Genomic DNA, 27,028 nt, shown 5'->3' on the forward strand with positions numbered 1-27,028 from the left:
TTTTTCAGAAAAAAGGAACATAAAACATATATAAATCTACTAAAAATGCAGTACAGTAAAGAACTGCCTTTTTAACTCTTTAGTAGTGAAGTCGCTCAGTCTTGTCCGACTCTTTGCAACCCCATGGACTGTAGCCTATCAGGCTCCTCCGTCCATGGGATTTTCCAGGCAAGAGTGCTGGAGTGGGTTGCCATTTCCTTCTCCAGGAACTGAACCAGGAGGGTCTCCTGCATTTCAGGCAGATGCTTTATCATCTGAGCCAAGTAGTGAAGGATCTAATAAAAAATTGTGTTTTCTTAACAAATTGTTTTTATATTCAATCTTAGGTTTCACTAAGACAGATTTTATGTCCACCTAGAGGGAGGTAACTGGGGCTTCCCCAGTGGCTCAGTGGTAAAGAATCCACCTGCCAGTGCAGAAGACACAGGAGACTTGGGTTCAATTCCTGGGGTCAGGAGGATCCCCTGGAGAAGGGAATGGCAACCCATTCCAGTATTCCTGCCTAGGAAATCCCATGGACAGAGGGGCCTGGCAGGCTACAGTCCACAGGGTCACAAGAGTCGGAAAGGACTGAGCGACTCAACAACAAACAGAGGTAACTAGCAGTCTTGTTGTTGTCCTTTGAGAACTTAAACAGCATCTTGAGTTTGACAGTGAAACTTCATAGGTTTATGCCTGACTGTAGAGTCAGAAAACACCATACACAAAACAAGAAATTATGTACAAAGTAAGGAAGTGCTTAGGTTTATTTTTCAGCAGAATCACTTTAAGATCTGTAAAATTTTAAGGGTCTTAGGAAAGAGTACTAATTTATAACAAAGAAACTGGGAGAACATGCTTTGTGGACTAGCTTGTATTTATAGCATATCTGGTTCTTTAAGCCACACTAAAGCCATGATGCTCCCCACACAGACTGGTAGAGAACCCGCCTGCCAATTTAGGAGACATAAAAGATGTGGGTTGGATCCCTGGATCAAGAAGATCCCCTGGAGGAGGGCATGGCAACCCACTCCAGTACTCTTGCCTGGGAAATCTCATGGACAGAGGAGCCTGGTGGGCTATAGTCCACGGGGTCATAAAGGGTCAGACAAAACTGAGTGACTAACACACACACACACACACACACAGGAAATGGGTAGGGGGTCCCAGTGGGACAGTCTATCATGGAGGACTCGGAAGAAATTGTGCAACAGCCAACATAGGAATGTGACCCTTTGGAGAAGGAAAATGAAGAGAGGAGCCTGATCACTGCCACTCCCTCTGCCTGGAGGCATGGTCCATGCCAGAGCAGCTGCAGGAGGGGCTCAGAGTCTGTCCATCACAGGGAGCTGAAATACAGATCAAGGTCTGTAGAGCTGAGGGCAGTGTGTGGGGCAGGGAAGGGAGATAACATAGATAAACTGTCCCCTTAGAGCGTACGCTCAACCTGGGACTTGAGAGAGGTCCTGTTGATGCAAAACTCTGATCACACTGCCTCACTTCCCCGCTTCCAAAGCCTCCAATGGTTTCCTCACTCAGAGTCAAAGGTTGATGACCTTCTGAGGCCTCCTGCAAGTCCCCTCCATGCTAATTCACCTGTCTACTCACATTCTCAGCCCGTCCTCCCGCCCCCTCACTCAGCTCCAGCCTCCCTGGCCTTCCTGCCACCCCAGGGCCTTTGCACTGGCTCTTTCCTCCCTGCCCTCCTTTGGGGACTGGCTTAAAGGTCATCTCTCAGGAAGGCCTTTCCCAACCACTTTATTTAAAATTGGAATCCTGGGACTTCCCTGGTGGACCAGTGGTTAAGACTCCACGTTCCCAATGCAGGGGGCTCAGGTTCCACCCATGGTCAGGGAACTAAGATCCTGAGTGCCATGGAGCATGACCAAAGAAATATATACAATAAATGAAAATAAAACAACAGCCAAAAAGCCATAAAAACATAAAGGGAGCAGAAAATGCAAGTAGATGCTTAAATAAACATTTAAAACTACTTCTTCAAAAAATAAAATTGGAATCCCCCTTCTTCCTGACCCAAACTTCCTACTCATCCTTCTCTGATTCATTTTCTTCAATACTAGTAAAGCCTGGCATGCTGCAGTTCATGGGGTCGCAAAGAGTCGGACGTGACTGAGCGACTGAACAACTACTCCCGATAAACAATGTGATTTATTTATCCACTAAAAAAAAGAAGTGTGCCCACTCCCATCCTGAAATTCTAAAACAAGGACCAGGACTTTTTTCTGTTTTCACGGCTTTATCCCACACCTAGAACAAGGTTGACATGTAACTGCGCCACAGCACTAATTGTTGAATGAGTGACTGAACACATAATTAACCTGCAGCAGTCCTGTAACAGCAGGTAGATCCATCATAATACACACACATCATGGGAACCAGTAAAAAAATTATCTGATTTTTATAGCAGTGCTTGCCAAGAAAACAACTAACCACTATGACGACCAGTAATCACCTGAGTAAATAACAACTCACAAAATGACAAACAGATTAAAAAATGTGTTCTTCCACTAATAATAAAAGAATTGCAGGAACTTCCCTGGTGGGCCAGTGGCTAAGACTCCATGCTCTCAATGCAAGGGGCCTGGGTGTGATCCCTGGTCAGAAACCCCACATGCTACAACTAAGAGTTTGCATGCCACAACTAAGACCCAATGCAGCCAAGTAAAATATAACATTTTTAAAAAGAAATACAATAATAACAGCAGTAGTAGTGATAATCACTGTAATGGTAATACTCAACACTGGCAAGGCTGTGGCATTGAGAAGTGTTTCAACAACAGTATAAAAATAATTATTACACATTTTCTACGAAATAAGTCGGCCTTAAAAAATGTTTGGAATCTGCATTTATGCAACAATTACACTTCAGATAATCTAAGAGAAGAATATGAAAGAAAACAAATAAATTCAAAGATCCAAATTGCAACATTATGGAAGACAGTGGAGAACGAGCAAAGCCCAATTTGCATAAGTAAATTCTGATTCTATTCCCCACCCATTCTTCTACCTCCTCCAAGAGGCTGCCCAGGACCACGTTTGTCCCATTCATGTAACACTCTTACAGTTGCAATTTCTCAAAGCACTATGTTTCTCGCTTTCCTAACACTTATCACAATCTCTAATAATGCATTTATCTTTGTGCTTTTTTACTGTCTATTTCATCCATTAGACTAAGCTGCACAAAGGCAGGAGTTCTCTGCTCAGTGCTGCAGCCCTCGATTTACAACTATTAGCACATAATAACCACCCAGAATTTGTTAAAACAATAAGTAAGTAAATAAAACAGAATCTCATGCTGCCATTAAAATATTTCTAAAACACTGACAGCATAGGAAATGCCTACAATATAATATTAGTGGGAAAAATCAAAATTCATATTCAGTATTAATTCAGCTATTAAAGCATGCACAGAAAGAAACACGTGGGAAGAACAATTTCCATAATATTAACTCTGGTTGGATGCTAAAAATGTAAGTACAGTGACTTTCTATCTTTATATTTTCCTATATTCAAAAATTTTTACAACAGGTATGTATTATTTCTGTAATAAGATAGGACAATAAAGTAAAACTTAGAGGAAATGACATGAGCAGAAGAAGGGACAGACAGACAGAAAGAGAAGAGCAGAGAACATCAGTGGGGGCACATGGTCCAGCCAGGGCAGAACAGGACGGGGCTGGGGCAGGGCCATTCTGTGGGCAAACATGGGTTGTCCAAGACGTGTAAAAGCTGAAAAGAGTGAAACGGTCACTGCTGTACTGCAGGAAGGTCTCTCTCCACAGGCCAAATCCAGTCCCCTACAGACATCCCTCATTTTACTGCACTCCACAAATGCTGCATTTTTAAATAAATCAAAAGTTTATGGCAACCCCCCTCAAGGACTCTATCAGCGCCATTTTCCAACCAGCATTTGCTCACTTCATGTTTCTGTGTCACATTTTGGTAACTCTCACAATATTTCAAACTTTTAAATTACTATTATGCTTGTTATGCTGATCCGTGATCAATCATATTTGATGTTATTAGCATGACTTGTTGAAGGCTCAGATGATGGTTCAGATTTTTTATAAATAAACAGCTCTTAATTAAGGTAGATACACTGCTTTTTAATACATAATGTTATTGCACATTTAATAGACTCCAGTGCTTCCCAGATGACTCAGTGGGTAAAGAATCTGTCTGCAATGGAGGAGAAACAGGAGACATGAGTTCAATTCCTGGGTTGGGAAGATCCCCTGGAGGAGGGCATGGCTACCCCACCCACTCCAGTACTCTTGCCTGGAAAATCCATGGACAGAGGAGCTTGGTGGGCTACAGTCCATGGGTTCACAAAGAGCCGGACACAACTGAGAGACTGAGCACACACAGCGTGAACATAATTTTTAGGTGCACTGGGAAACCACACACACACACACACAAACCCTCAAAACTCGCTTTATTGCGTGAAGCAAATACTGAACCCACAGCATCTCCCAGGTGTGCCTGTATCTGTGCAAATTAAGCTGTGTTGAAACACAGTTGCACCCATGCATGCACATACTGTCTCTGGCTACTCTCATGCTAAGTAGTTACAACACAGATCATTATGGCCCAGAGAGCCTAAAATACTTATTAATACTATGTAGCCCTTTCCAGAAACAATTTTTTGAACCCTGGTCCATAAGATGCATCAGGGAAGGGAGAAACTAAAAGCTGTAAAGTGGTGATTATAAGGGCCATCATTTTAAGGGTGACGCAGAGGAAGACAGTGGTAGACAGAGGAGTCTTGACCAGTGTCCATATCTGCAATCAAATGGAAGAAGGGGAAAAGGCCCTTCTAAAGAAGGAGAGGCATTCCTACTTCAGACAGCTACCTTCATTTTATTCGCTCACTATTTTAAAGCACAGCAGGAAAAGCAGTCCCTGCTGCATTGGTTACCTGCAGGGTCGGAACTGTAGAGACTGGCAGCTGCAGCTATGGTTCCCGGTGGGTGGATGGCACTCGCTGAAGACCTCTGACTCGCAATCAGGATCCTGCTCTTGGCAGACGGTAAACGTGACATCGCACCCAATCCCAGCTGGGGCTTAAGGAGCATGGCCGATCGATAGAAAGTTGGGGGAACTTCGTAATGAGTATAGGGAGGAGAACAAAATTCTTCTTTTCCAGGGCGTTCTGCAACCTAGGATAAATGAACAGAAGCTCAATCAGAAAACTGCACATCATAGGATGAGCATTGAACCTCGTCCTACGACCAAGGCTCCAACAATGACCACTCTGGCATCACTGAGCTGCTCCATCACCCATCACTTACCTTCTCTGGGCCCAGGGTCTTCATCTCTAAGTTGACCACAATGGGATGATCCCTTCGGTCTATGCTGGTTCTAATACTCTATGAATCTACATTCCACTGGGAGAAACAAGAACTCCCTCCATAAGATTTTAAAATTATATCACTACGAAATCATTGGAATTTGTGCAAGTAGTCAATCTATAAATAATGTCAATGATGCAAGGCAAGAATTTAGCAAATGTTCATGGAATTATGAAAGTTTCCTTATTCCCAAGGAGAACAGGCAGTTTTTCTGGTGACCTTGTCTTACAACAGGTTGATGAACTTTATCAATTTAGGTTAAGTCTTTATTAGGCTACTTAGGAAATAAACTATGCATTGTTAATGAGGGAGGAAAGGTTATTTAATGGAAGAATAGAGAAGTTAATGGAAAGATGTGTTTTCAGGCCTCTATATTCTGTTGATATAATTAAAAATGAGAGACTCAATTACCTCTGATTGTCTTCCCTAGTATGGTGGTGCCTCCAGGAATGTTTGAGCAAGTTTCGCTAGAATGGAAGTTTTGGGGCAGAGTCTTGTTGACTGTTGAATTCATAGCACCTAGAACAATGTCTAGCACAGAGCTGAAATCAACAAACATCTATTAAATAAAGGAATCATGTTTCATTCTTTCCTGAATCCAATAACATAACATCATGTTATCATGTTACTACTTCCTGTGATTAACCATTTGGATTAGAACACAATGGATGGCTACCTTACATATATGCAATCATATGGCTACCTTTTATATATGCAATTCTGTACTCACAAAGCCTGTTCATAACATCAGTGTTTCCTCATGCTAGAAATGAAGAACATAAGTCACCGAAAAATAACCTTACTTCAAGTTAAAAAAAAACAGAGTCAGAGGCTTATGAAAAGACATACATGTTAATTAAGTCTACTCTAAATCACAATACATTTTACAAGTCAAACCTCTTTCTATTCAGGAATCACAGGCATTTAACAACATTCTTTAATAGGGGCTATAAAGCTGTGATCCAGGCTGCTGAAGAGATAAACCCTTAATTTAATACTCTTTTAATGTCGAAATAGATAAAAGTTCTCTTTAAATTGACATTATTGAAACAAAAGATGAGGCCTTTAAAGTTTTATCATAATCACATTGTAAAATATGTATGATCGCTATAGCCGATAGACGGAACTCAGGCTCCAGCAAATTATATTCCTATGAAAGAATATTCTACATCTGCTCTCTGATAAAATTTTTACTATTTCTACTTACTCTCTCACTATCAATCTTTGGCATTTCAATTATACTCATATCCCCTCGATTTTTAAATTTTAGTGTCTAAATGTTTGGTGTCATTGTTCATGTCTTTCAGCAGGTGCTCTCATGAAGAAATTACCATTTCTAACCTACATCTGTTGGGTTTTTCAGATTGCAGTGTCTTATCTCAGTAATTATTCCATTTTTTCAAACTGGATACATTTCTTGGGTCAAAATTCATCATGCCATCATTGGAAAACAACCTTAACGATTACAGGAACTTCGGTGCCGATCATTTTGTTGGGTAATTTGTCTCCGGTAAGATAACAAAAAGTATTCCTTAGATGCCTACTCTGTGCATTTTTAATAAAACAAGAGCGTCTACAAAAAAGCGTCACACTCTTTTCTTTCATCTTTATTGACAAAACACAGCAGGTGTCACTGCACAGTCATAGACATAGGGAGATTAACCTCAAATGGAGGTTTTTTCCCCCCTCCTTCTCCAATGGAGTATTTTTAGAGAAATAATTTAAAAGCAAACTAAAGAATCCTCGTGATTTCAAATTTCTAAAATCATTTCAGGCACATGAGCAAATAGGTTCTTACTGTAGCCTGAAGAAAGGGTCTGGGCCCTAGATTCTCTGATTAAGGCAGAAAACAGTCCTCAGATCAAGGGGCTGGTGCCCAGCAGCACTTCTATCCCCGTGCTAACGGGGTCTCTCTCAACCCCTCAGAGCTACTAAAGCTGCAGGAACACTCAAGCCACTTCGTGAAGACTTGGGATGGCTTCCAGACGGTTAAGACTTCAGAATATCTGTGGGGGTGGGCAGGAGGAATGTGCATCTAATATAGAAATTACTCTATATTTTATGGAAGGACCAGAAGCAACAAAGATGGAAAATATACACAAGAAACGATAAGACGGGTCAGAGAGAAAGAACAGGATTCTTGTCTACATCTCTAAATACAGTTTTTCTCACAAACGTGTTTCTCAGAGAAAAATCTGGGGTATCTTTTTTGGGGGAGAAGGTGGCACAGAATTACTTTATTTGAAGAACTGAATGAAGCGTGCTCAGTCGTACCCAACTCTTTGCCACCCCGTGGACTGTAGCCCATATGGCTCCTCTGTCCTTGGAGTTTTCCCAGCAAGAAGACTGGAGTGGGTAGCCATTTCCTTTCTAGATCTTTCCAACCCAGGGATCAAATCCTAGTCTCCTGCATCTCCTGCACTGGCAGGCAGCTTCTTTACCACAGCATCACCTACACTTCCTCAAATGAAACTCCATAATGAAGTGATATTTTGAACAGAGAACTACAGAATGTGAAGGAGAGTCTTCCAGGTATCTTCTGCTGCTGCTGCTGCTAAGTCGCTTCAGTCGTGTCTGACTCTGTGCGACCCCACAGACGGCAGCCCACCAAGCTCCCCAGTCCCTGGGATTCTCCAGGCAAGAACACTGGAGTGGGCTGCCATTTCCTTCTCCAATGCATGAAAGTGAAAAGTGAAAGGCAAGTCACTCAGTCGTGTCCGACTCTTCGCGACCCACAGACTGCAGCCCACCAGGCTCCTCCGTCCATGGGACTTTCCAGGCAAGAGTACTGGAGTGCGGTGCCACTGCCTTCTCCATTCAGGTATCTGAGAGAAGAATATCCTGAGCAGAGGTACGTGCAAAGGCCCTGAGGCAGCAAAAGGAGCGGGAATGAAGGCCAGGCAGTCAGGAAGTGAAGGAGCCAGACGGAGGGCATCCTAACAGCTGAGCCATCCTACCAGCTCCCGCCCATGTCCACAGCGGCCTGGGAAGAACTGGAGGGTGTCAGGGGGAGCACTGACCTGGCCTCACTTTCCTCTCAGTTGATCGCTGGTTGTCATGAGATTTGAGTCCAGAGAAAACCTGCTCTCTGAGCTCTGGGAGAACAACTGGCCCCAGCCCCGTGGTACTGAGAGGGGCGGCACAGTGAGGACCCGGGTGGCTATCTCAGCGCTGCCCTTGTTTTGTGGCTTTAGATGAGGGACTCAGAGCTCTCCAAATCTACTTCCTCATCCGGACAATGATGAGAGCACCACAATCCCACCCTGCAGAGAATCACAGCAAGGATTGGCGAAGATGGGCAAAAATGAAATGTGACGCTATGTGGTCCTAGGACATAGCAGGCACTCAACTAAATGCTAGCTGTAATTATTGTTTAGACTTAAAACAGAGCCCATGCCTAACACATTATTTTCTACTCACTGTACTGTGTACAAACACAAAAATCTCCCATAGGGAAATATTCTCCTTCAGAAGAGGATCAAGTCTGATCAATTTGAATAATATATTCATTTGGGGTTTTTTTCCCACTACTTTATAGAAGAATTGTGCTCACTTATCAGCAAGGAGATCAAACTAGTCAATCCTAAAGGAAATCACTGACTCAGTGGCAGTTTGAGCAAACTCCAGGACACAGTGAAGGAGAGCGAGGCCTGGCATGCTGCAGTCCTTGGGGTTGCAAAGAATCGGACAGGACTAAGCGACTGAATAACAATAAAGGAAATCAATGCTGAGTATTTACTGGAAGGACTGATACTGAAGCTAAAACTCCAATACTTTGGCCATCTGATGCTAAGACCCAGCTCATTGGAAAAGACCCTGATGATGCTGGGAAAGACTGAAAGCAGGAGGAGAAGGGGATAACAGAGGATGAGATGGTTGGATGGCATTGCTGGCTCAATGAGCCTGAGTTTGAGCAAACTCCAGGAGATGGTGATGGACAGGGAAGCCTGGCGTGCTGCAGGCCATGGGGTCGCAAAGGGTCGGACACAACTGAGCGACTGAACAACAACAAGAACAATTTAAATACAGAAGCCAATTTAAATGCTTTTCTAACTTTTATGTATTATGTCAGGCAGAATTTAAAAGAATCCCTTTAGATGTTAGATCCACCTCATTCTGATCATCAGTCTCTTCCAGTGGAAACCGTTCATTCGCCTGCAATCTGCTCTAGTTCAAAACACCCCTTTCTATACAAATACATCCATCAGCATCTAGAATTTGCTAAGAGAGGACACTCTGCTTTCACAATTCATTGAAAACACCTCACGAACTTTAGGATGTTCAACTCACAGACTGTCTCACAATGACATTCTCTTACCTCCTGCAAAAACTTCTCACTCATTGGACTGAAGGGATGTCCTGGGGGCTTGATCCCCGACACCACTAGTCCAGAGCTGAACACCCGAGGCCTCTGCAGGTCCGGCTTGAACTTCTCGTAGAGGCCGGCAGCCGGCTTCAGGTCACCACCTGCCGCCTTGTCCTCTTTGGGGAGAGCCACGCTGCATGCAGGCGGAGCATAAGGGAGCCCCACGGGAACCAGCGACGCGTCCACCTGGCCGAGGGCCTGTGGGCTCCTCCGGATGTAGGTGATGATCTTGGGCCTCACGTGCTTGGGCTTGGGCATCACAACGGGCCTGGGGTCTGCCCGCTCTTCCCTCTTCTCAACCGGGGGGCCCATCGTCCCCTCCAGTGAGGTGGGTGTGTCCTCGGGACGGGGGAGGGCCCCAGGGCAGGCGTTCTTGGCAGGCACTTTGGGGGAGGCGTGTGACAACCCGGTGCTGTCAGCGGGAGGCAGGGCGGCCGGGGGGTACCCCACATCCACACTTGACGTGCCCAAGTCCTGAAAGCGGCTGCTGGGTGGCGGGGGCTGGCGGGCCACATTCACAGTTGTCTCTGGGTGGAGGGACGCGGGGACACCGAGAAGGACATCTGCCCTCACTGGGGAGGTGCTTTCAGTCTTCACTGCAGGTTCCAGATGGTTCCTGGTCTCTGCAACAGATAGACAGACCTCTTGGCCTTCCTCGGCTTCTGAGCGGCTGCTTGAAGGGTTGGGGGGCTCAGGGACCCGAGTTTCGCTCTCTCCAACAGAGGAAGCTGAGTCAAAAACCATAGTGTTGACACTGTTCCCATCTCCCAGGACGCCTTTCTCATCGCTGGCACCAGAGGGCTTGCTGTCAGTTGAGTTTCCAGGAACAAAAGCTACGTGACCATCCCCTGGTGACACACTGTTGGGCACCATTTCACCCAGCTTCCGAGCTGAGCCTGGCAAACTTCTGGACGTGGGTTGCTGATCCGCAGCTCGTGAGGAACCGGGGCTCGGTTTGGGGGTAGTTCGGAGAGACCCGTCCTCACCTCCCTTCTCCGGCTCACCTCTGTCTCTTCCTGCACCCGGGGGGTGGGGAACGCCATGTGCCAAGCTGCTCAACCCAGCGGCTGAGGCTCCTGGCTGCACCTCCCCAGCTGGCTCCTTTCTCCCGAGAGGTGACACGCCATGCCCCTGACGACACCCCAGCTCCCCGACCTGGGTGGACTTGAACTCCTGCACAGGTTTCAGCTCTGTCTTGGGCTCCACCTTCACCGGACCCACTTGTGCTTCTGGCCTTCTCGGGACATCCTTCGAGGCTGGAGAGCAATCGAGAGTGCACTCTGGATGGGCAGAAGGTGCTGTGCTCTGGGCGCTGACCTTGGGTACCCGTCCCCTCTCTGGCTGGATCTCTAAGGGGACGGTCTCCATGGTTACTGAGGTAGATGGTTTAGGATGATGTGCGCCCTTTCCCTCTGAGGTCCCGTCCGCCAGAGGACAAGGCGGCCCTGGAGAAGGGGCTGTCCCCGTCTTCGGCGGCCCCTTCCCATCACCGGGCACCAGATGCGGGGCTTCTGGGGACCCCAGCCCTGTGGGTTGTGGAAGCGGCCAGGCCAGGCCCCCAGCCCGCTCCTTTGTGAGCACATCCACTGCTGCAGCAGAACTGCTAACTCTTTCTAAAGAATGCCTCCTCAGTTCCTCGTTGTCAAGGGTCTTGGCCAACTTATCCTTGGGGACAGGCCGGGGGACATCAGCCTCCCGCTTAGCCGGAACCTCCAGGCTAGACTCGCCCATGACAGTCCTCCGACTCGGCAGACCTGGTCCCTGGAGACCCCGAAGGGCCTGTAGGTGGTCTGCACCTCTCTCCAGCTCGGACTCTTCATTCCGTTCTCTCTGAGCCATCAGAGAGAATTTAAAATCCTTCAGGCCGGTGGGGACGGCCTGAGATGCCTTCGCAAAGCCCTGAAGTGGGTGAAACTCCTTCGGGACACAGGGACTACTCTCTGGTCCCCTCAAATTTGCATTTCCAACTTCCTCTGGCACAGCACATGTGGCAGGCTCGTCAGAAGAGGAGCCAACCTCCAACATGATGGGGTTGGCATTGGCATCTCCCAAACTCAGGACTCGGTCATTATTATTTTTTGCTCCATTTCTGCTGTCCCGCAATTCGCTGTAACATGACTTCTTAGGAGCCACTGGAACACTCATTTTCCAGCCGTCAGTGGGGGCTGCCTGCCATGCAGTCCTCCTTAATGGAAAGGGGTGTCCTTCAAGCTGCTACCTGGAGAAGAGGAAATTCTCAAGCTGCTTGTTGCCCCCTGACAGCGTCACCAGGGCGATCCTGCTTTCATCATTTTCAGAGCAGTTTTAAAACCGAGCATTTTCTTCACACACAGAGGGACGACTTATCTGTTGGGTTCCCGGTGAATGAGAGCCAATTAGTCCATGAGACCTAGAGAGAAATAAAAAGAAAAGTACACTAGATTGACAGATAGAAACTCTCGGTAAACACAGATTTATTCATCACTTTCCTACCATTACTTCATTCACTCAATCCAGATACTATTTCTCCAAAACTTTTCTGATAGGGGCACGGGAGAACATAACATCGAAATGATTAATGTTAGAAATGGATTATAAACACACATTAAATCTTAAGTTTATATTTTAAAAATCCACAAGTTCATACTGATACTGATTAAAAAGGGCAGACGAGAAAGGAAGGTTCTTCTTCACAGAAGAATACCAACTGATACAAGAAAAATTAGACAATTATAAAAATCACCACTTTGTATTCACCAGAGTAATAATTATCTTGGATGAGTGACACCAACGGTTGCTAAAATCACCAAGTGCAAAACTGCTGGGAAACAGGATATTTACACAGTCTTAGAGCTCCACCCTCCAGACTGCTTTATTTCTTACAAAGGAAAACTTCATCTGTACAACGGAGAAACCTGGTGGACATCATCAAATGTAACATATTGGTATAGAAAGCAATATCACACGCTCCCAGCATTAGGTCGTTCTCAGGCCTCACATGCCCCATGAGAGTATTCTTGGTATAAATATTCTTTTCCTTTCATTTGCTTGCATCTACACACAGCGTGTACTTTTTCCACTAATGAGATCATTTCCTATAAGCTAAGTTTTTGTCAGTCATTTTTTTAATTTGTCCCTTCTCCCTACTCCCCAGCACAGGATGCAGTAACATCCTAGCCTAAGTCTTTCCACTCTTTCCCCCCATATTCATAGAATCTTGTCCAAACCCACACATACACACACCTATGATTAACATACACACACAACCAAATCAAGATAGATAACCAACAAGGGCTGACTTTACAACACGGGGAACACGACTCAATACTCTATAACTACTGTATGAGAAAAGAATCAGGTAAGAATCAGAAAAGAACAGATATAAGCATATGTATAACTGAATTGCTGTGATGTACACTTGAAATGAACACAATACTATAAATCAACTATACTCAATAAAATTTTTAAATAAAAAACAGAATAAAACAAAAGACAAACACACAGGCCTATACACAAGTATACACCTTCCCCTCCCTGCCGTGTTGCACTTCCGTTCTGTCCACTTTGTACTCACGTCCTCATCCTCCCACTCCTTAGGTCAGGCTGGTCCCGAGAAGGCCAGTGGACCTCCAGGTCCAGCCTCAAGCCTAACCCGGGTACTGACACACTGATCCCAGCCTCAGTTCCCTGACACAGAGGGGAGTCTCAGTACATCCTTCTTTCTTTATTTATTCAGTTTTTAAGGTGTTTTCCTTGTGCCTCTGGCACAAATACAAAAAGCATGTAGGTAAATCAATAGGACAGCAGTTTAAAAGAGCTTCATGTTCTCTGGGTCGGGAAAGTCACAGACAGCAAGAATTCCACAAAGGTGAGCCAACCCACAAAGTAAGCGTCTCTAATTCTCTGAGGGCAGAATTATAAGCATGAAACCAACAGACCTCTTGAGCTTGAACTGCAGAGGCTGGCAGCAGGAAATCAGTAAATTCTCGGCAGTGACAACTCAAACCAGAGTATCAGCCACTGCAGCCCACAATGTGATTGCTAGAGAGTGACAAGTGACCAGTGCTTTCTAAAACGCAACACGGACTCAGCATCAGGCTCACTGACACGTCAGGTAAGCACCGCACCCTCTTCCTTGCCAACAAACAAAACTGTCTTTGTCCATCATTAACCATCAGGCATGTCTTCGGCTCTCCTGACTCTCCCTGGCTCTCAATCTCTGCTGATGGTTTGACCAACTTGTCCAGAACCTTTCAGTTGAGTGTATATATGTTCTTGCATCATTAAGCAGACAGATAGGATCTAGGTCCTCATAAACAATCTCTTCCTCTATCTTGCGCTTCAATTTCCTGTCACCATGTTTATTCTGTCTAGTACAGCAGGGAAGGCATGCCTGGACACAGAAGACCTCAGCAGACCCCCATCTCTGTGCTGTCCGCTAATGTGACCATACCACTATCTGAATGATGGGCGAAGGCCACATCTCCCAGCTTGACATTCAAGGTCTGATGAGCGCTGGGCCCATGTATGCTTCCAGGCTTTAATCCCCTTTACTGTTCTACTTGACATGTGCCTGCCAGTAAAACTGGCCTTCATATTCCATAGCTTCTTGCTTCCCAGGTGGCGCTGTGGTAAAGAATCCACCTGCCAATGTAGTAGACGTGGGTTCAATCCCTGGGTTGGGAAGATCCCCCTGGTGTAGAAAATGGCAACCCACTCCAGTATACTTGCCTAGAAAATTCCATGAACAGAGGAGTCTGGTGGGTTATAGTCCATGGGGTCGCAGAGTTGGACACAGCTGAGCGACTGAGCACAAGCACCCCACAGCTCCACCCTTTGAGCTCAGAATGCCAATCTTTCATTAGGCCTTTCCTGATTTCTCCTTTCTCCCCTTTCCCAAAAAAAGGTGAAGAAGTAGCTTGATATTACTTCTCCACATCCTGAATCCCTAGATCTTTCCTTCTGGCACTATCATACCATATTTTAAAAATTATATTTATGTACATCTTTTATGTACATAAATATAATTTTTTTAAAAATATGACTTCCCTGGTGGCTCAGATGGTAAAGCATCTGTCTACAATGTGAGAGACCTGGGTTCGATCCCTGGGTTGGGAAGATTCCCTGGAGAAGGAAATGGCAACCCACTCCAGTACTCTTGCCTTGAAAATCCCATGGACAGAGGAGCTGGGTGAAGGCTACTATCCATTGGGTGCCAAAGAGTTGGGCACGACTGAGCGACTTCACTTTCACTTTCACATCTTTTATTGGGCTTCCCAGGTGGCGCTAGTGGTAAAGAACCCACCTGCCAATGCAGGAGATGTAAGAGATTTGGGTTCAATCCCTAGCTCGAGAAGATCCCCTGGAGAAGGGCATGACAACCCACTCCAGTGTTCTTGCCTGGAGAATCCCATGGACAGGCTACAGTCTGTGGGGTCACAAACAGTCGGACATGACTGAGTGACTTAGCATACACATCTTCTTTTATTATACTTAGATGAGCCTTTTTCTATAGTTCCATTACAGCTGTGTGTCTTCTTTACTAAACTACAAGCTCACTAGGCTGTAGGTTAACAGCTCAGATGCCTCTCTATTCCCTACAGTGTCTGGGACAGCATTTTTGTACATAGTTGGCGCTTGGGATTATCTCCTCCCAACTTCAGCTCAAAATGGTGAATCACTTTCAATACAGCATGGGCCCTCATTTTTTTTTTCAGTCTTTTAAGATGTAGATTACAAAGTCCACCTTCCCAACTGGTTAACCAGTAAGGCACCCTCTTCCCTTCCCCCTAGGAGGGCTATGCCAGAATTCTCAGGGCCTTCCCTGGTGGTTCAGATGGTAAAGAATCCGCCTGCAATGCAGGACACCCAAATTCAATCTCTGGGTCAGGAAGATCCCCTGGAGAAGGAAATGGCAACCCACTTCAGTATTCTTGTCTGGAGAATTCCACGGACAGAGGAGCCTGGCGGGCTACAGTCCGTGGCATCGCAAAGAGTCAGACACGACTGAGCAACTAACACTATATGGAAAAACACATTCGGATCATCATGATTGATTTATATTTGTCATAATATTTATTTTAATTAGAAGATTTAAAAACTAAAGAAAGTTTGAGGGATTTTATGTTATTAAATGGAGACATGGGTTTTAAAAGATATGAAAAATACTGTATTTTCCTTCTGAGCTGCCAAATCTGCTAGGGAATGCTTTATCAGTTGTGAATTTTCACATAAATATTCAAGTGCTGTGTCTTTGAATGTAAATGCGATTCCATCTGACTCAATAAAACTTAGGCACCAAAGAAGCTCCAGCTAAAATTCCTACCATGCAACAAATTATCCTTCAGAAAAACTTATGAATACAGAAAAATGTATAAGCTGTAAACCCAAAATGTAATGGTAAATACAATAATGATGCAAAAAAGTCAAAATCCCAACTTTCAAAGTTTGACATTTTTACTGAGCATCTATTGAGGTCTATAATTTAATAGGATAGTTTTATGTGAAGTGACTTACAAGCATTCACATACAAGTTAATGTATTCAACTATTTTAGAGAGTCTTGTGGTAATCACTCATCTGTGCTTTCTGCAATGGCAATTATTTAGAAATAGCCAGGTTCTTGGTCCTATTTCATAATGCTGTATCTGTTTATTCTCAACAGGTACAGGTAGTTTAAAACTCGATGCACTGCTGACTGAATAAACTTTACAAATTCAGTTTCATTCCTGATTAAAAGTTGAATCACTGGTTGCTGCTAAGTCGCTTCAGTCGTGTCCGACTCTGTGCGACCCCAGAGACAGCAGCCCACCCGGCTCTGCCATCTCTGGGATTCTCGCAAGAACACTGGAGTGGGTTGCCATTTCCTTCTCCAATGCATGAAAATAAAGTGAAAGTGAAGTCACTCAGTCGTGTCTGACTCCTAGCGACCCCATGGACTGCAGCCTATCAGGCTCCTCCATCCATGGGATTTTCCAGGCAAGAGTACTGGAGTGGGGTGCCATTTTCTTCTCCAGGAATCACTGGTTGGGAGATGGTAACTCTTATGTTCCAGGACACTGTAGCTATCCGTGGTGCTGAATTCTGTGAAAGGTTGCTAAATTACGTAAAACTAGAACCATTCTCTGCAGCTGGCTTTACTCTCCTTATCTATGTCCATAATATGAGTACTACATCACATTTTATTCTAACATATAATCAGAACTGTGTTCAGAAAAAAATCTCCCTTTTCTTCTTAGCTAGCAGAGGCTATTTTATTTTTATTTTGAGTGAAGAATGTGTAAACAAAATGCTCTATTTTGTAAAGGGCCAGGAAAAGACATAACTTGGCTTTCCAAAGGCTAGACCAATCTTATATTTCATCAAAATATTAAATGAATTGATATTTTAGGTATCCCCAGTAAAAATGTTGCATGCTTCTCCAAAAGAAGCCTCTTTCACATTTGACAACAGAAAGCATTTGTTTTCCACATTAAAAAAACATCCTTACTTCCAGGACAGAGTATCACCTAGAATATATAGGGTATTCATTTTTGCCTATTATGTGTAATATTTATTTTTTGTCTTGAGTGATTTTTTCCTAAAATTCAAATACTTACATTGCCCATTATTTTTTTAATGGAATTTCATTGTGTAAGAAAATTAAAAAATATACCAAAGTCCCCTGCTCCCACCATAAAAAACAGAGATTAATGTGTAGAACCCCAGATTTTTTTTTAACACTCAAGGAATCAGCTTTTTAACTCCAGGTTTATACTTTGCATATCATGGACACCTCTCCACATAAATACATGTAATAAAACTTTATTACTTGTCATGGTCACTTTTACCATAATTTCCCTGTCAATCTCCCACTGTCAGACTTTAGGTTGTTTTCAGCTTTTGTCTTTTAAAATAGTTCTTCATATAAAATTGCTGAATGTATATCTTTATGCCCCCCTTACTTCCTTACAATACATTCCTAAAGGTAGCCTCATTGTGAAAACAGGAAAGCACATTTTCATCTTAATACACAACTTGAAGCCCCATTAGGGTTTTTTGTTTTGTTTACAGGCACAGTCTATGCCCAGACTATATACCAGGACCTGGCACATAATGGGTGCCCATAATTACTTGTTGAATAAATGCAAATTGCCCTCAAGAAAAAAGTGTCAATCAATCTTCCTTCTCTCTCTCAATTTCCCTACTATCTGTCCCATCTCCTCTCTTCTGAAATTCTTCATGACCACAATGACCAGATTATTTGCCATTTGAACAGCAACACCATTTTTCTGCTTAGGAATTTTTTCATTTTTAATTAAAGCATAATTTATCTATGGTAAATTGCACCCTCTTTACTGTACCGTTCTGCACGTTTCAGCAAATGTAGTCAACCTTGTGATCACCACCATCACAATCAAGATACAGAACAGTTCCACAGGCTCCAAAATCCCCCGGTTTGCAAGTCAACCCTTCCCTTACCCAGCCCCTGGCAACCGAGATCTGATTTCTGTTCCCACACTTAGCCTTTTCCAGAATGTCATTTAAATGTAACTATACAGTGTGCAGCCTCTATGCCTGGCTTCTTTCCCAAGCACAGTGCATCTGAGATTCATCACGACCTGGGGTCTATCAGAGTTCATTCATTTCTATGGCTAAATACAATTCCACACTATGTACCACAGTTTGTTCACACCTTCCCCGGTTGAGGAACGTTTGGCTTATTTCCAGATTGTGGCAATTATAAATAAAGCTACTAAAAACATTCACTACAAGATTTTGTACAGAACTGGAACACTTTTGAGAATTTTAAAATGCTAAGACAGACAGAATGCCAAGACACCAAGCACAGACTGGACATCTGGACACTCTCTTCAGAACACACTTCTCACCACCCAAGGTGACCTGGTTCTTGTGTTTATTTGCCTGTGTATTATCAGCCTCCCCTTGTCCTATATAAGCTCCAGGAGAGCAGGCAACCCCCACCAAACCATCCCATCTTCTGTTCACCACTCTCGTCTCAAGCCCACAACAGTAGCAGGCACACGGCAGGGATTCAAAAGCACTTTTTTAAGAAATGAAGTTCACTCAACACTAGGAATTTATTTTCCACACTTGAATAGCATTTACCATTTCCAGGTGCTATTTGCAGTGCTTTGCTGCACTGAATCCATATAACAACCCTATGGCTAGATTTTGCTATCTTGTTTTTACAGATGAAGAAACTAAGGCAGAGAGACATTAAATAACTTCTGAAAGTATGAGGAAGAGCAGGAATGTAAATCCACAGTCCATGGTCTTAAGCCCCCAGGCCAAGCTTCCACAGAATCATCAATTTTTAAAGTTGACAGGTTTAAAGTCTTGCTATTTTATTTCCTTATTACTTTACCTCTAGTGACATTACACATCATTTCATATGATGTTCAGCTATTTGTACTTCTTATTTCATGCTGTGTATCTCCAAAGTGAAATTCTCTCTAGCCGTTATTTTAATGGCAAACATGGGAGACAAGCTATTTCCAGATTTTATCAAGCCAACATATTGAAGACTAATATTCCATCTACAAAGTACTAGATGAGATCCAAACTCTTCCAATATTATCATATTCTTGCATTTATTAATAAGAAACTGAAAAGAGAGACAGGCTTCATATCTAGATAAAAGCAGATCCTTTCTGACGTACAGGAAAGGAAGAGTATCCATATATAGGACTCCATATATAGTATCCATATGTCTGACTCAACTGGCTGAGTCAGACAAGGCTTTGGTTATACTGTTGTTGGAGGAGTGAACAGCATTTAAAAAAAAAAATGAGCTCCAACATTCACTTGCAAGGCATGTCCTCTCTTCTCGTCCAAGGGCTATCCAGCCTATGAACTCATAACCTGCCTGCTTCACAACCTATGCCACCTGCCCGGCAGGTGAAGGGCAACTGAGGACCCACTTGCTTTGAAGAACAGTTTGAATTTAGAGCATCTTCTCCTATTCATCTACCTGCCCAAGTATTAATATAATGCTGTTGATATTCACAAGTTTGTTCCCTTCATTTCTAATCATAAATGGCTTATGTGAATATTTCAACACACCCTAAAAACACGCAACAAATCTAGAACGGGCAAGGAACACATCCCCTTCTTTCTTTCCCACGTGTCCTATGGCTCAATCTGCTCTACAGTGTGGATGCTGGGCCAGGCAGTTCCAGGAGAATCCTTAAGTCTGCTTTAACAGGTAGGGAGGGAGAATGCTTCCTGGAGGCTGGGGTTGGGGGGCTGCAAGTACAACTGGGAGACAGGACCAACACTTTCTCAAACTTCTCTGCCAGACCCTGCTCAACCTCGCTTCTCCAAGTGTGTTTATTTCAAAGCCGCAGAGGTGCTCAAAGCTGCAAACCTTGACCTCTTCCATGTACCTTAGACCCTGGCAATGGACTTGAGCATTCACAACGGGGGTGGCATATGACCCTTGTTTATCTGCGGGACTGTAGGCTGTAAACCTCAGGGATTGTCTGCTATCTGAAAGGAAGAAAGAACTCTTTCTCACAGCATCAGCGATAATTTGAGCATCACCTGCAGCTCAAAAGCCTGCACAGGTTGGGGGTAAGGAGAGGGTACCCCCCTTGTGAATTGAGAGAGCAGCACTGACACAGATACACTGCTGTGTGTAAAACATAGCTAACGGGAAGCTGCTGTATAGCACAGGATGCCCAGCCTGGTGCTCTGTGATGACAAAGCGAGTGGAGGGGGGTTTTGGAGGGAGGCTCTAGAGGGAGGGGCTACATGTATACATAGAGTGGATTCACACTGTTGTACACCAGAATCTAACACAACATTGTAAAGCAATTATACTCCAATTAAAAAAAAAAAAAAAACTCAAAAACAGTCACTGCCAGATTAAAGATCTTGAAATTTAAAAAAGCAGCAGCCTGCACCAGGTCACTGGAAATGGGTTTCTTTCAAATCAAGTCTTTTCTGGAAGGTACATTTCTTCATCTTTCATCAGAAGCATATAACCTTTTTTTCTGTCAAATGAACCAGATACCTAGAAGGATAAAGCTAAATATTTAACACCAAGGCAGCACAAGCAAAAAAAAAAAGTGTGTAACAACCAGAGAGCAAATAAATAAATGGCACAGTGACTGCAAAAAACAAACAAACAAACAAACTCCAATTAAATGGAAAGGGATATACTTTCAAGTCCCAAGGCTTTTTGTTAAGAGTCTCTGTATTTCTCTTAGTTATACTATGTAATGAATAAGGCATTTTGATCACCATGTTTGGAATGTCTTAATCTCTATGGGAGAGATAAAGAAATGAAGATAAATAGAAAAAGAAAAAAATATATTCCTTAGTTAGGAACCAACTTGGCCTAGAAACATGCAAGAAAAATAAATGACCTATGCTGGGGAGAATGACTGGTTCTTCTATACAATCAAGATGAATGAATAATATTGCCTTAGTGGACTTGTAGGATTCCTCCAACATTTCACCAAAACTTGCAGAAAAATAGTACAAAACAAAACAAGTAAGAAACCTTAAGATTTCCAACAAAATTCAAGAATGCTTCCTTAAAGAGCAACATAGTGATAAGTCTCTGAATCGCACCCAACTCAGGAAAGCTGGCCTGTAAGCATTTCTGGGATAGCACGGGGGCTTCACGCATCACATCTGGATGATCAAAACTGACAACTTCCATAAGCAACAAAAATCAAACACTCTCAGAAAGCACAGACCTGAGTAAGGATGAATTTTAATGCGCATGCTTTAAATATTTAACACCACAGTTTAGAAATTCACTCTTAAATAGCATGAGCTGCTCAAACATCCATTTTAATCAAAGACTCTCAAAGAAATACCATAAGTCTCATGCTTCTTATCTTTTCAATAAAACAGCCAAAAAGCTAATTAGTCACTTTCCATATAACGATTCACAATCATATCCTCTTAAATACATGACCTGGGTGCATAAGTTTCAGGCACAAGAAACAGAGCTATGATGCTAACTGCCCCTCTAATGTGTGGTCCAGACAGTGGCCAGGAAGGATCCTGACCAGAAGTCCCGTCCCAGGACCACTCTTCTGAACCGGCCATGCTTCAAGGCTGAGGGGGCACGTTTACACACTGACTACCCTCCTTCTGACCAGAGAAATAGGATCCAGTTGACTGTTAGGGCCTCTTCTGAACTAACACGGAAGAGTCCAGGTTAGAAGTGCCCAATGAGGACCTAATTGAGAAAACACAGACTATTGCAAACCATAGTATCCTGCACGTCCAGGGGCCTAGAAGAAAGAGAATTCCAGGGAGATAAGACAGGTCACAGATCAATGGAATCACTGGCGGCAGATCCCTGAACAGTAACAACAAGCATCTGAAGTCAGGGAGCTATGATACCGTTCCAAGAAATAATGATTTTCACCTTGAATTCCATATTTTAATAGACTATCAAGTCAAGTATGAGAATATATTCATTTTCAAACACACAATAATTTGTACATATACATATATTACCCAAATCTCTAAAGACTATACTTCTGCAAAATGAATATAGAGATGTAGGAAGATTGAGGGGTCCAGTATGGGCCACCAAAGAAAACAAGGGTGGGGCTCAGGCTGGGAGATGAGCTAATTCAGACGGGAGCAGAACAGGACGGGGTGGGAGCCAGATCCTGTGAGAAACAGGCAACTGCCGGTCCCGCTTGTGTTGAGCAACTGTTCTGCAGGCTCCAGGCTCTTTCTTCGCCAGTGAAGGGGGAGGCTACTTCTTCCTTGTTTGTCTCTAAGAGCAAAGAAACCTTCCCAGAAGCACCCCTAGGCTACCCCTTAAAGGGCAGGGGAACGGGGCCCTGGTGACTTGACGGCAACATCAGGAGTCACTGAGTCCAGTGGCCAGGGGGGTGGCCTAGTGTTAGAACAAAGTTAGGGTACACAAGCAAAGAGGAAAAAGATGTGGCTGCTGGCCAGCAAATAGCAACGTCCTGTTCAGCATTTAGGGGGAAACCCAAGGGGAAGAAAGTTGCACAGAACCCTAGTGGGCAGCTGCTGCTTCTAAGCCTTTTACTTCTATAATCAAATAAAAGTTCAAAATCTTAAAACTACTGTTTCTGTGTGGCATATTTAAAGAAAACTGAAGCAAAATGTGAAGATTTTAATGATTTTAGTGAAGATCTAAAGCTACAAACTCACTGAAAAGATCTATGGAGTGACTTCTCCATTTAAATTTAAGTTTAAATTTTACAAGATCTGGGATTAACAGATACACACTTCTATACATAAAACAGATAAACAACAAAGACCTACTGTAAAATACAGAGAACTGCAGTCAATATCTTAGAATAACTTATAATGGAAAAGACTGAAGAAAGATTATATAATTATATACATATAACTATAATTGAATCACTTTGTTCACCTGAAACACAACACTGTAAATCAACTACACCTCAATCAAAAAGTAACACTGACAAAATATAGAGAAAGAAACCGAGCAACCCCACGGACTATAAGCCCCGCCAGGCTCCTCCGTCCATGGGATTCTCCAGGCAAGAATACTGGAGCGGGCTGCCATTTCCTTTTCCAGGGGATCTTCCCAGCCTGGGAACTGAACTTGTATCTCTTATGTCTCCTGCCTCGGGAGGCAGTCTCTTCACACTAGCGCCACCTGGGAAGCCCCAAATAAATAAACGATAGTAGTATTGCATCACTGCAGTAAAAACGTGTGCGTGACTCACTGCTACATGCTTGAGAGGGCCACAGAAGGGGTCCTGCCTGCAGACTTGAGGATGAGTCTTGCTACTGTTTGCTCCAGCCAGTGCCCAACAGCATCCACCACAGAGGACCCGTGTCTGCATCTGACTCCACTCGGAGCGCCTCCACTTTTCCCTGCTCCACACTCTGCCCATCTGAGCCCCAGGCCTGCCTCCCCTCTGCTTAGTGGTCACCCTTCTCTCCACTCCAGAATTTGCACAGCTCATCAACACTGAATAAATCTCTAGCCTCTGTTCCAGGGACCAACTCCCTACCTAGGAAGGCACTGGTGAAAGTGTCCCCTGGGCAGACTCTTATCTTTAAACAACTGGCTATCATCAGATAAAACAAGGAGCTGTTACTCCAGGCCAAGTGCCAGGACACGGTAACAGTTTCATTTTTGGAAGAACAGGTGACTCAGCACGGTTCCTCTCCAACACCATCTCCAGGCTGCATGTTCCTGGAGAGCGGAGTCTGGGCTCAGCAGAGTCTCAGTAGTCCAGAGAGGTCCCTGGATGAACACAGTCTACCAGGTTAACGGGACTAGATTAATCTGGGGCAGGAAGAAGCAGGGTTGCAAGACACTGGTATCATTACTAGAGAGCCATAACACGCAGACCGTAACATGCACAGTTCACACCTGCCGAAACCAAGCTCCCCACGTAAGCAGAGCCACGGTCCAGCAGCCCACACTTCCTCCACAGGCACCTCACTTCCGCCCTTTCTGATCCCATGGTTCATGGTTCCTTCTGTAGGTGCCTGTCTCCCAGCCCACCTCACCCTACTTCGTTCACAGAGCCTGGCTGCTCTTCAAGGCAGGGTCCTTGCCTTTCAGCATCATACATCCCTTTTCCAGGCCTTCCGCATAACAGGCACTCAATAAAACTTAGCTGGATCCCAGATAAATCCTCGTGATTTCTGACAGGGGGGTGGGCAAGCACTGCCATCCAAGCCATGCGTGTGAATTCTCGCCCCACTGCAGCCGCAGAGCTGGCACTACCCACTCTGAGAGCTCCCACAGGCATCTGGACCCCATGGAGGGCTGTCCGGGAGGTCCCACTGACATTATGCTCATGGCTAAACCCTCACCAGTGTCCAAGGAGCTCTGCTGCCCAAACCAGATTAACTCACTCACTGCATATGTACCAAGCATCTACTTTGAGCCAAGGTGGCCAGGTGCTAGGAAGAGAGGGACTAAGACGGGTGTCCTGATCGCACAAAAGCCCTTCTGGTCCACAGGCTGTGTCCATCCCCAGGGCCTCGCGGGTTGCACCAGCAACAGGGAAATCGTGCTCACGCCCTCTAACATCCCCCTTCATTCCACACACCCTGCCAGTCAGGAACTGGGTGCCCGCAACTCTTCTGTACTCCTTGGCTCCTCTCTCAGGATCCTTACCGCTTTCCACCTGGCACGACTATTTTCTACATCCCTGTCTCTTCTTCTCAACTCGACTTTGAACCCTCTTTAGGGGCAGCACTGGCTCCTGGTTCACCCCATCTCCACCCCTCACAGTTACCCCAACACAAAGAGCAAGGTGGCTACATCCATCTGTGTCCTCCCAGGCAGACTCTCCTACTGGGACTCCCTGCCAGGCCCCTGTGGGCCCCCAAATAGGTGTCCCTGGATTAGCAGACCCAAGCCCCATCTCACAGTGACCCAGATTCACTGACTCCTCCATTCCCATCATCCATAAACTGAATCCACGCCTCTTCCACATCTGTTCCTCCCGCCCCTTCTGGAAGTTGCTGGGGGGCGGGGGAGGGTGTTTTCCTGGGTGCAGGAAGCTGGAGATGAACTCTGTTACAGAGGCCAATTTTTTTTTTTTTTAATGTCTTAGCCACATACCTGAACTACCAGCGCTTCCCTAACATTTCCTTATACATGTATCCCTTTTCTGAAAAGGTGTCACTAGCCTGGCCTCAGTTTGGTAAGCTTCTTTTTGAGGTTTTAGGCACAAAGCGAATTCATCCCCGAAGGCCCCAATCACCAAGCAACGTCTTGCCTGTGGCTGCCTGGATCCTCTTGCCTCCTTCTTGAAACCAACAGCTGACCCAGCGAGCAGCACCGCAACCCCCCGGCACCCTCCCAGCCTCCAAGATTGCACAACACAGGCCCAGCGGAGCATCTTAAATTACAGGGAATCAATATAAATCTCCCTCAGCAAACACATCTAAGCCGAGGAAACTGTCGACAGGAGGCATTTGCATCTCTTGATTGGAATCAGGTCCAAAAACCCATTGAATCCAAGTACTGCAAAGCTGTTTTACAGACAATCGCTTCTGATTACAAGGGGAGTTGTGTGAGCCACATCTCCAAGCTGGAAAGGGGCTTGTTCTTATATTAAACTAATATTTTAGGCATGGAGCTTACATCACTTGAAACTACATTCAATCCAAGGGGGAAATGCAACTTCCATTTTCCCCCTGAATTATTCAAAACCCTCTCTAATTTTCAGTGCACATAAATACACTTCCCTTTAATACAAATGCTCCTCTGAGGAACACCTCTGGTCTTTTGTCTCCCTCTTCGAATAGCTGATAATTAATGGACTTTTAACATTTTGGGGTATGAAAAGTGTTAATTATATTCTTGGAAATAACCGTCCGTATTCAGCAAATTCTTTGGACTTGATCAGCTCACTGAAAGCTTTGTTAGCGGCTCTGTACAGTCAGACTTTTATCTTTTTCCTGGTTGATATCTTGGCTCACAAATCCATTTCTCTAATTTGCCGTTTTCTCCTAAATGAATCTGTGATGGCTCTGGTGGGGAGAGACCCTGAAAGGTAAAGCAGTTCTTAAAAGGTGGTCACTACCACACACCTTTGCTCACAACACTCCTGCCCCACCCCAGGTCTACTGTTGGTCGCTCAGTTGTGTCTGACTCTTCACGACTCCGTGCACTGCAGCCCGCCAGGCTCCTCTGTCCATGGAGTTCTCCCAAACTGGAGTGGGTTGTCATTCCTTTCCCCAGGCAATCTTCCTGATCCAGGGATAGATCCCAGGTCTCCTGCACTGCAGGCAGACTCTTTACCATCTGAGCCACGAGGGAAGCCCATTTGCTTTACAACACTCCTGTCCCATACCAGTTTCTAAGAAGACATTTGCAGACACATGGAGACAGATGACCATGCGGCCAGGCAGGTACACAGCTCCTTCCACTTGACACAAGAAGTTGACTCTCTGTTCTCTGACAGCAGTAGCCTCGTGCTCTTTATTTTCAACATAAAATGGAAAATATACAATTGAATATCATTCAATCATAAAAAGAAGGAAATCCTGCCATTTGTAACACCATGGGTAGATCTGGAGGGCATTTATGCCCTACTTTGGTTAAAATCCATTCATCTCCTGATGAACTTGCTTCCATGACTTGGCTATTTGTTAATAATGCTGTGTTGAACACTGGGGTGCAGAAACATTTTCACAATAGAGATTTTGTTTCCTTTGGATAAATACCAAGAAGTACAACTGCTGGGTTATATGGCAGTCCTGGTTTTAATTTTTTGCGGAACCTGAATGCTGTTTTCCATAGTTGCTGTACTAATTTGCATTCCCACCAACAGTGTACGAGGGTTCCCTTTCTTCCATGTCCTTGCCAACACCTGTCATTTTTT

General features: G+C 44.5%; 1 protein-coding gene across 3 annotated transcripts in view; it reads right to left on the minus strand.

Annotated features, from left to right (window-relative positions):
• The window catches only part of MTUS2 (microtubule associated scaffold protein 2), a 399,745-nt gene that overhangs the window by 259,740 nt on the left and 112,977 nt on the right, over positions 1-27,028 (minus strand). For all 3 annotated transcript variants that reach the window (XM_059892233.1, XM_025000067.2, XM_025000066.2), the window contains 2 exons: positions 9,670-12,106; positions 4,919-5,159 (listed from right to left, as the gene is read on the minus strand). In XM_059892233.1, the coding sequence (XP_059748216.1) occupies positions 4,919-5,159; positions 9,670-11,862 (2,434 nt within the window). In that variant the 5' untranslated portion in view covers positions 11,863-12,106. The remainder of the gene's footprint in view (positions 1-4,918; positions 5,160-9,669; positions 12,107-27,028) is intronic.

This window comes from Bos taurus, chromosome 12, assembly GCF_002263795.3.
Source record: "Bos taurus isolate L1 Dominette 01449 registration number 42190680 breed Hereford chromosome 12, ARS-UCD2.0, whole genome shotgun sequence".
Classification (NCBI taxonomy): Eukaryota; Metazoa; Chordata; class Mammalia; order Artiodactyla; family Bovidae; genus Bos; species Bos taurus.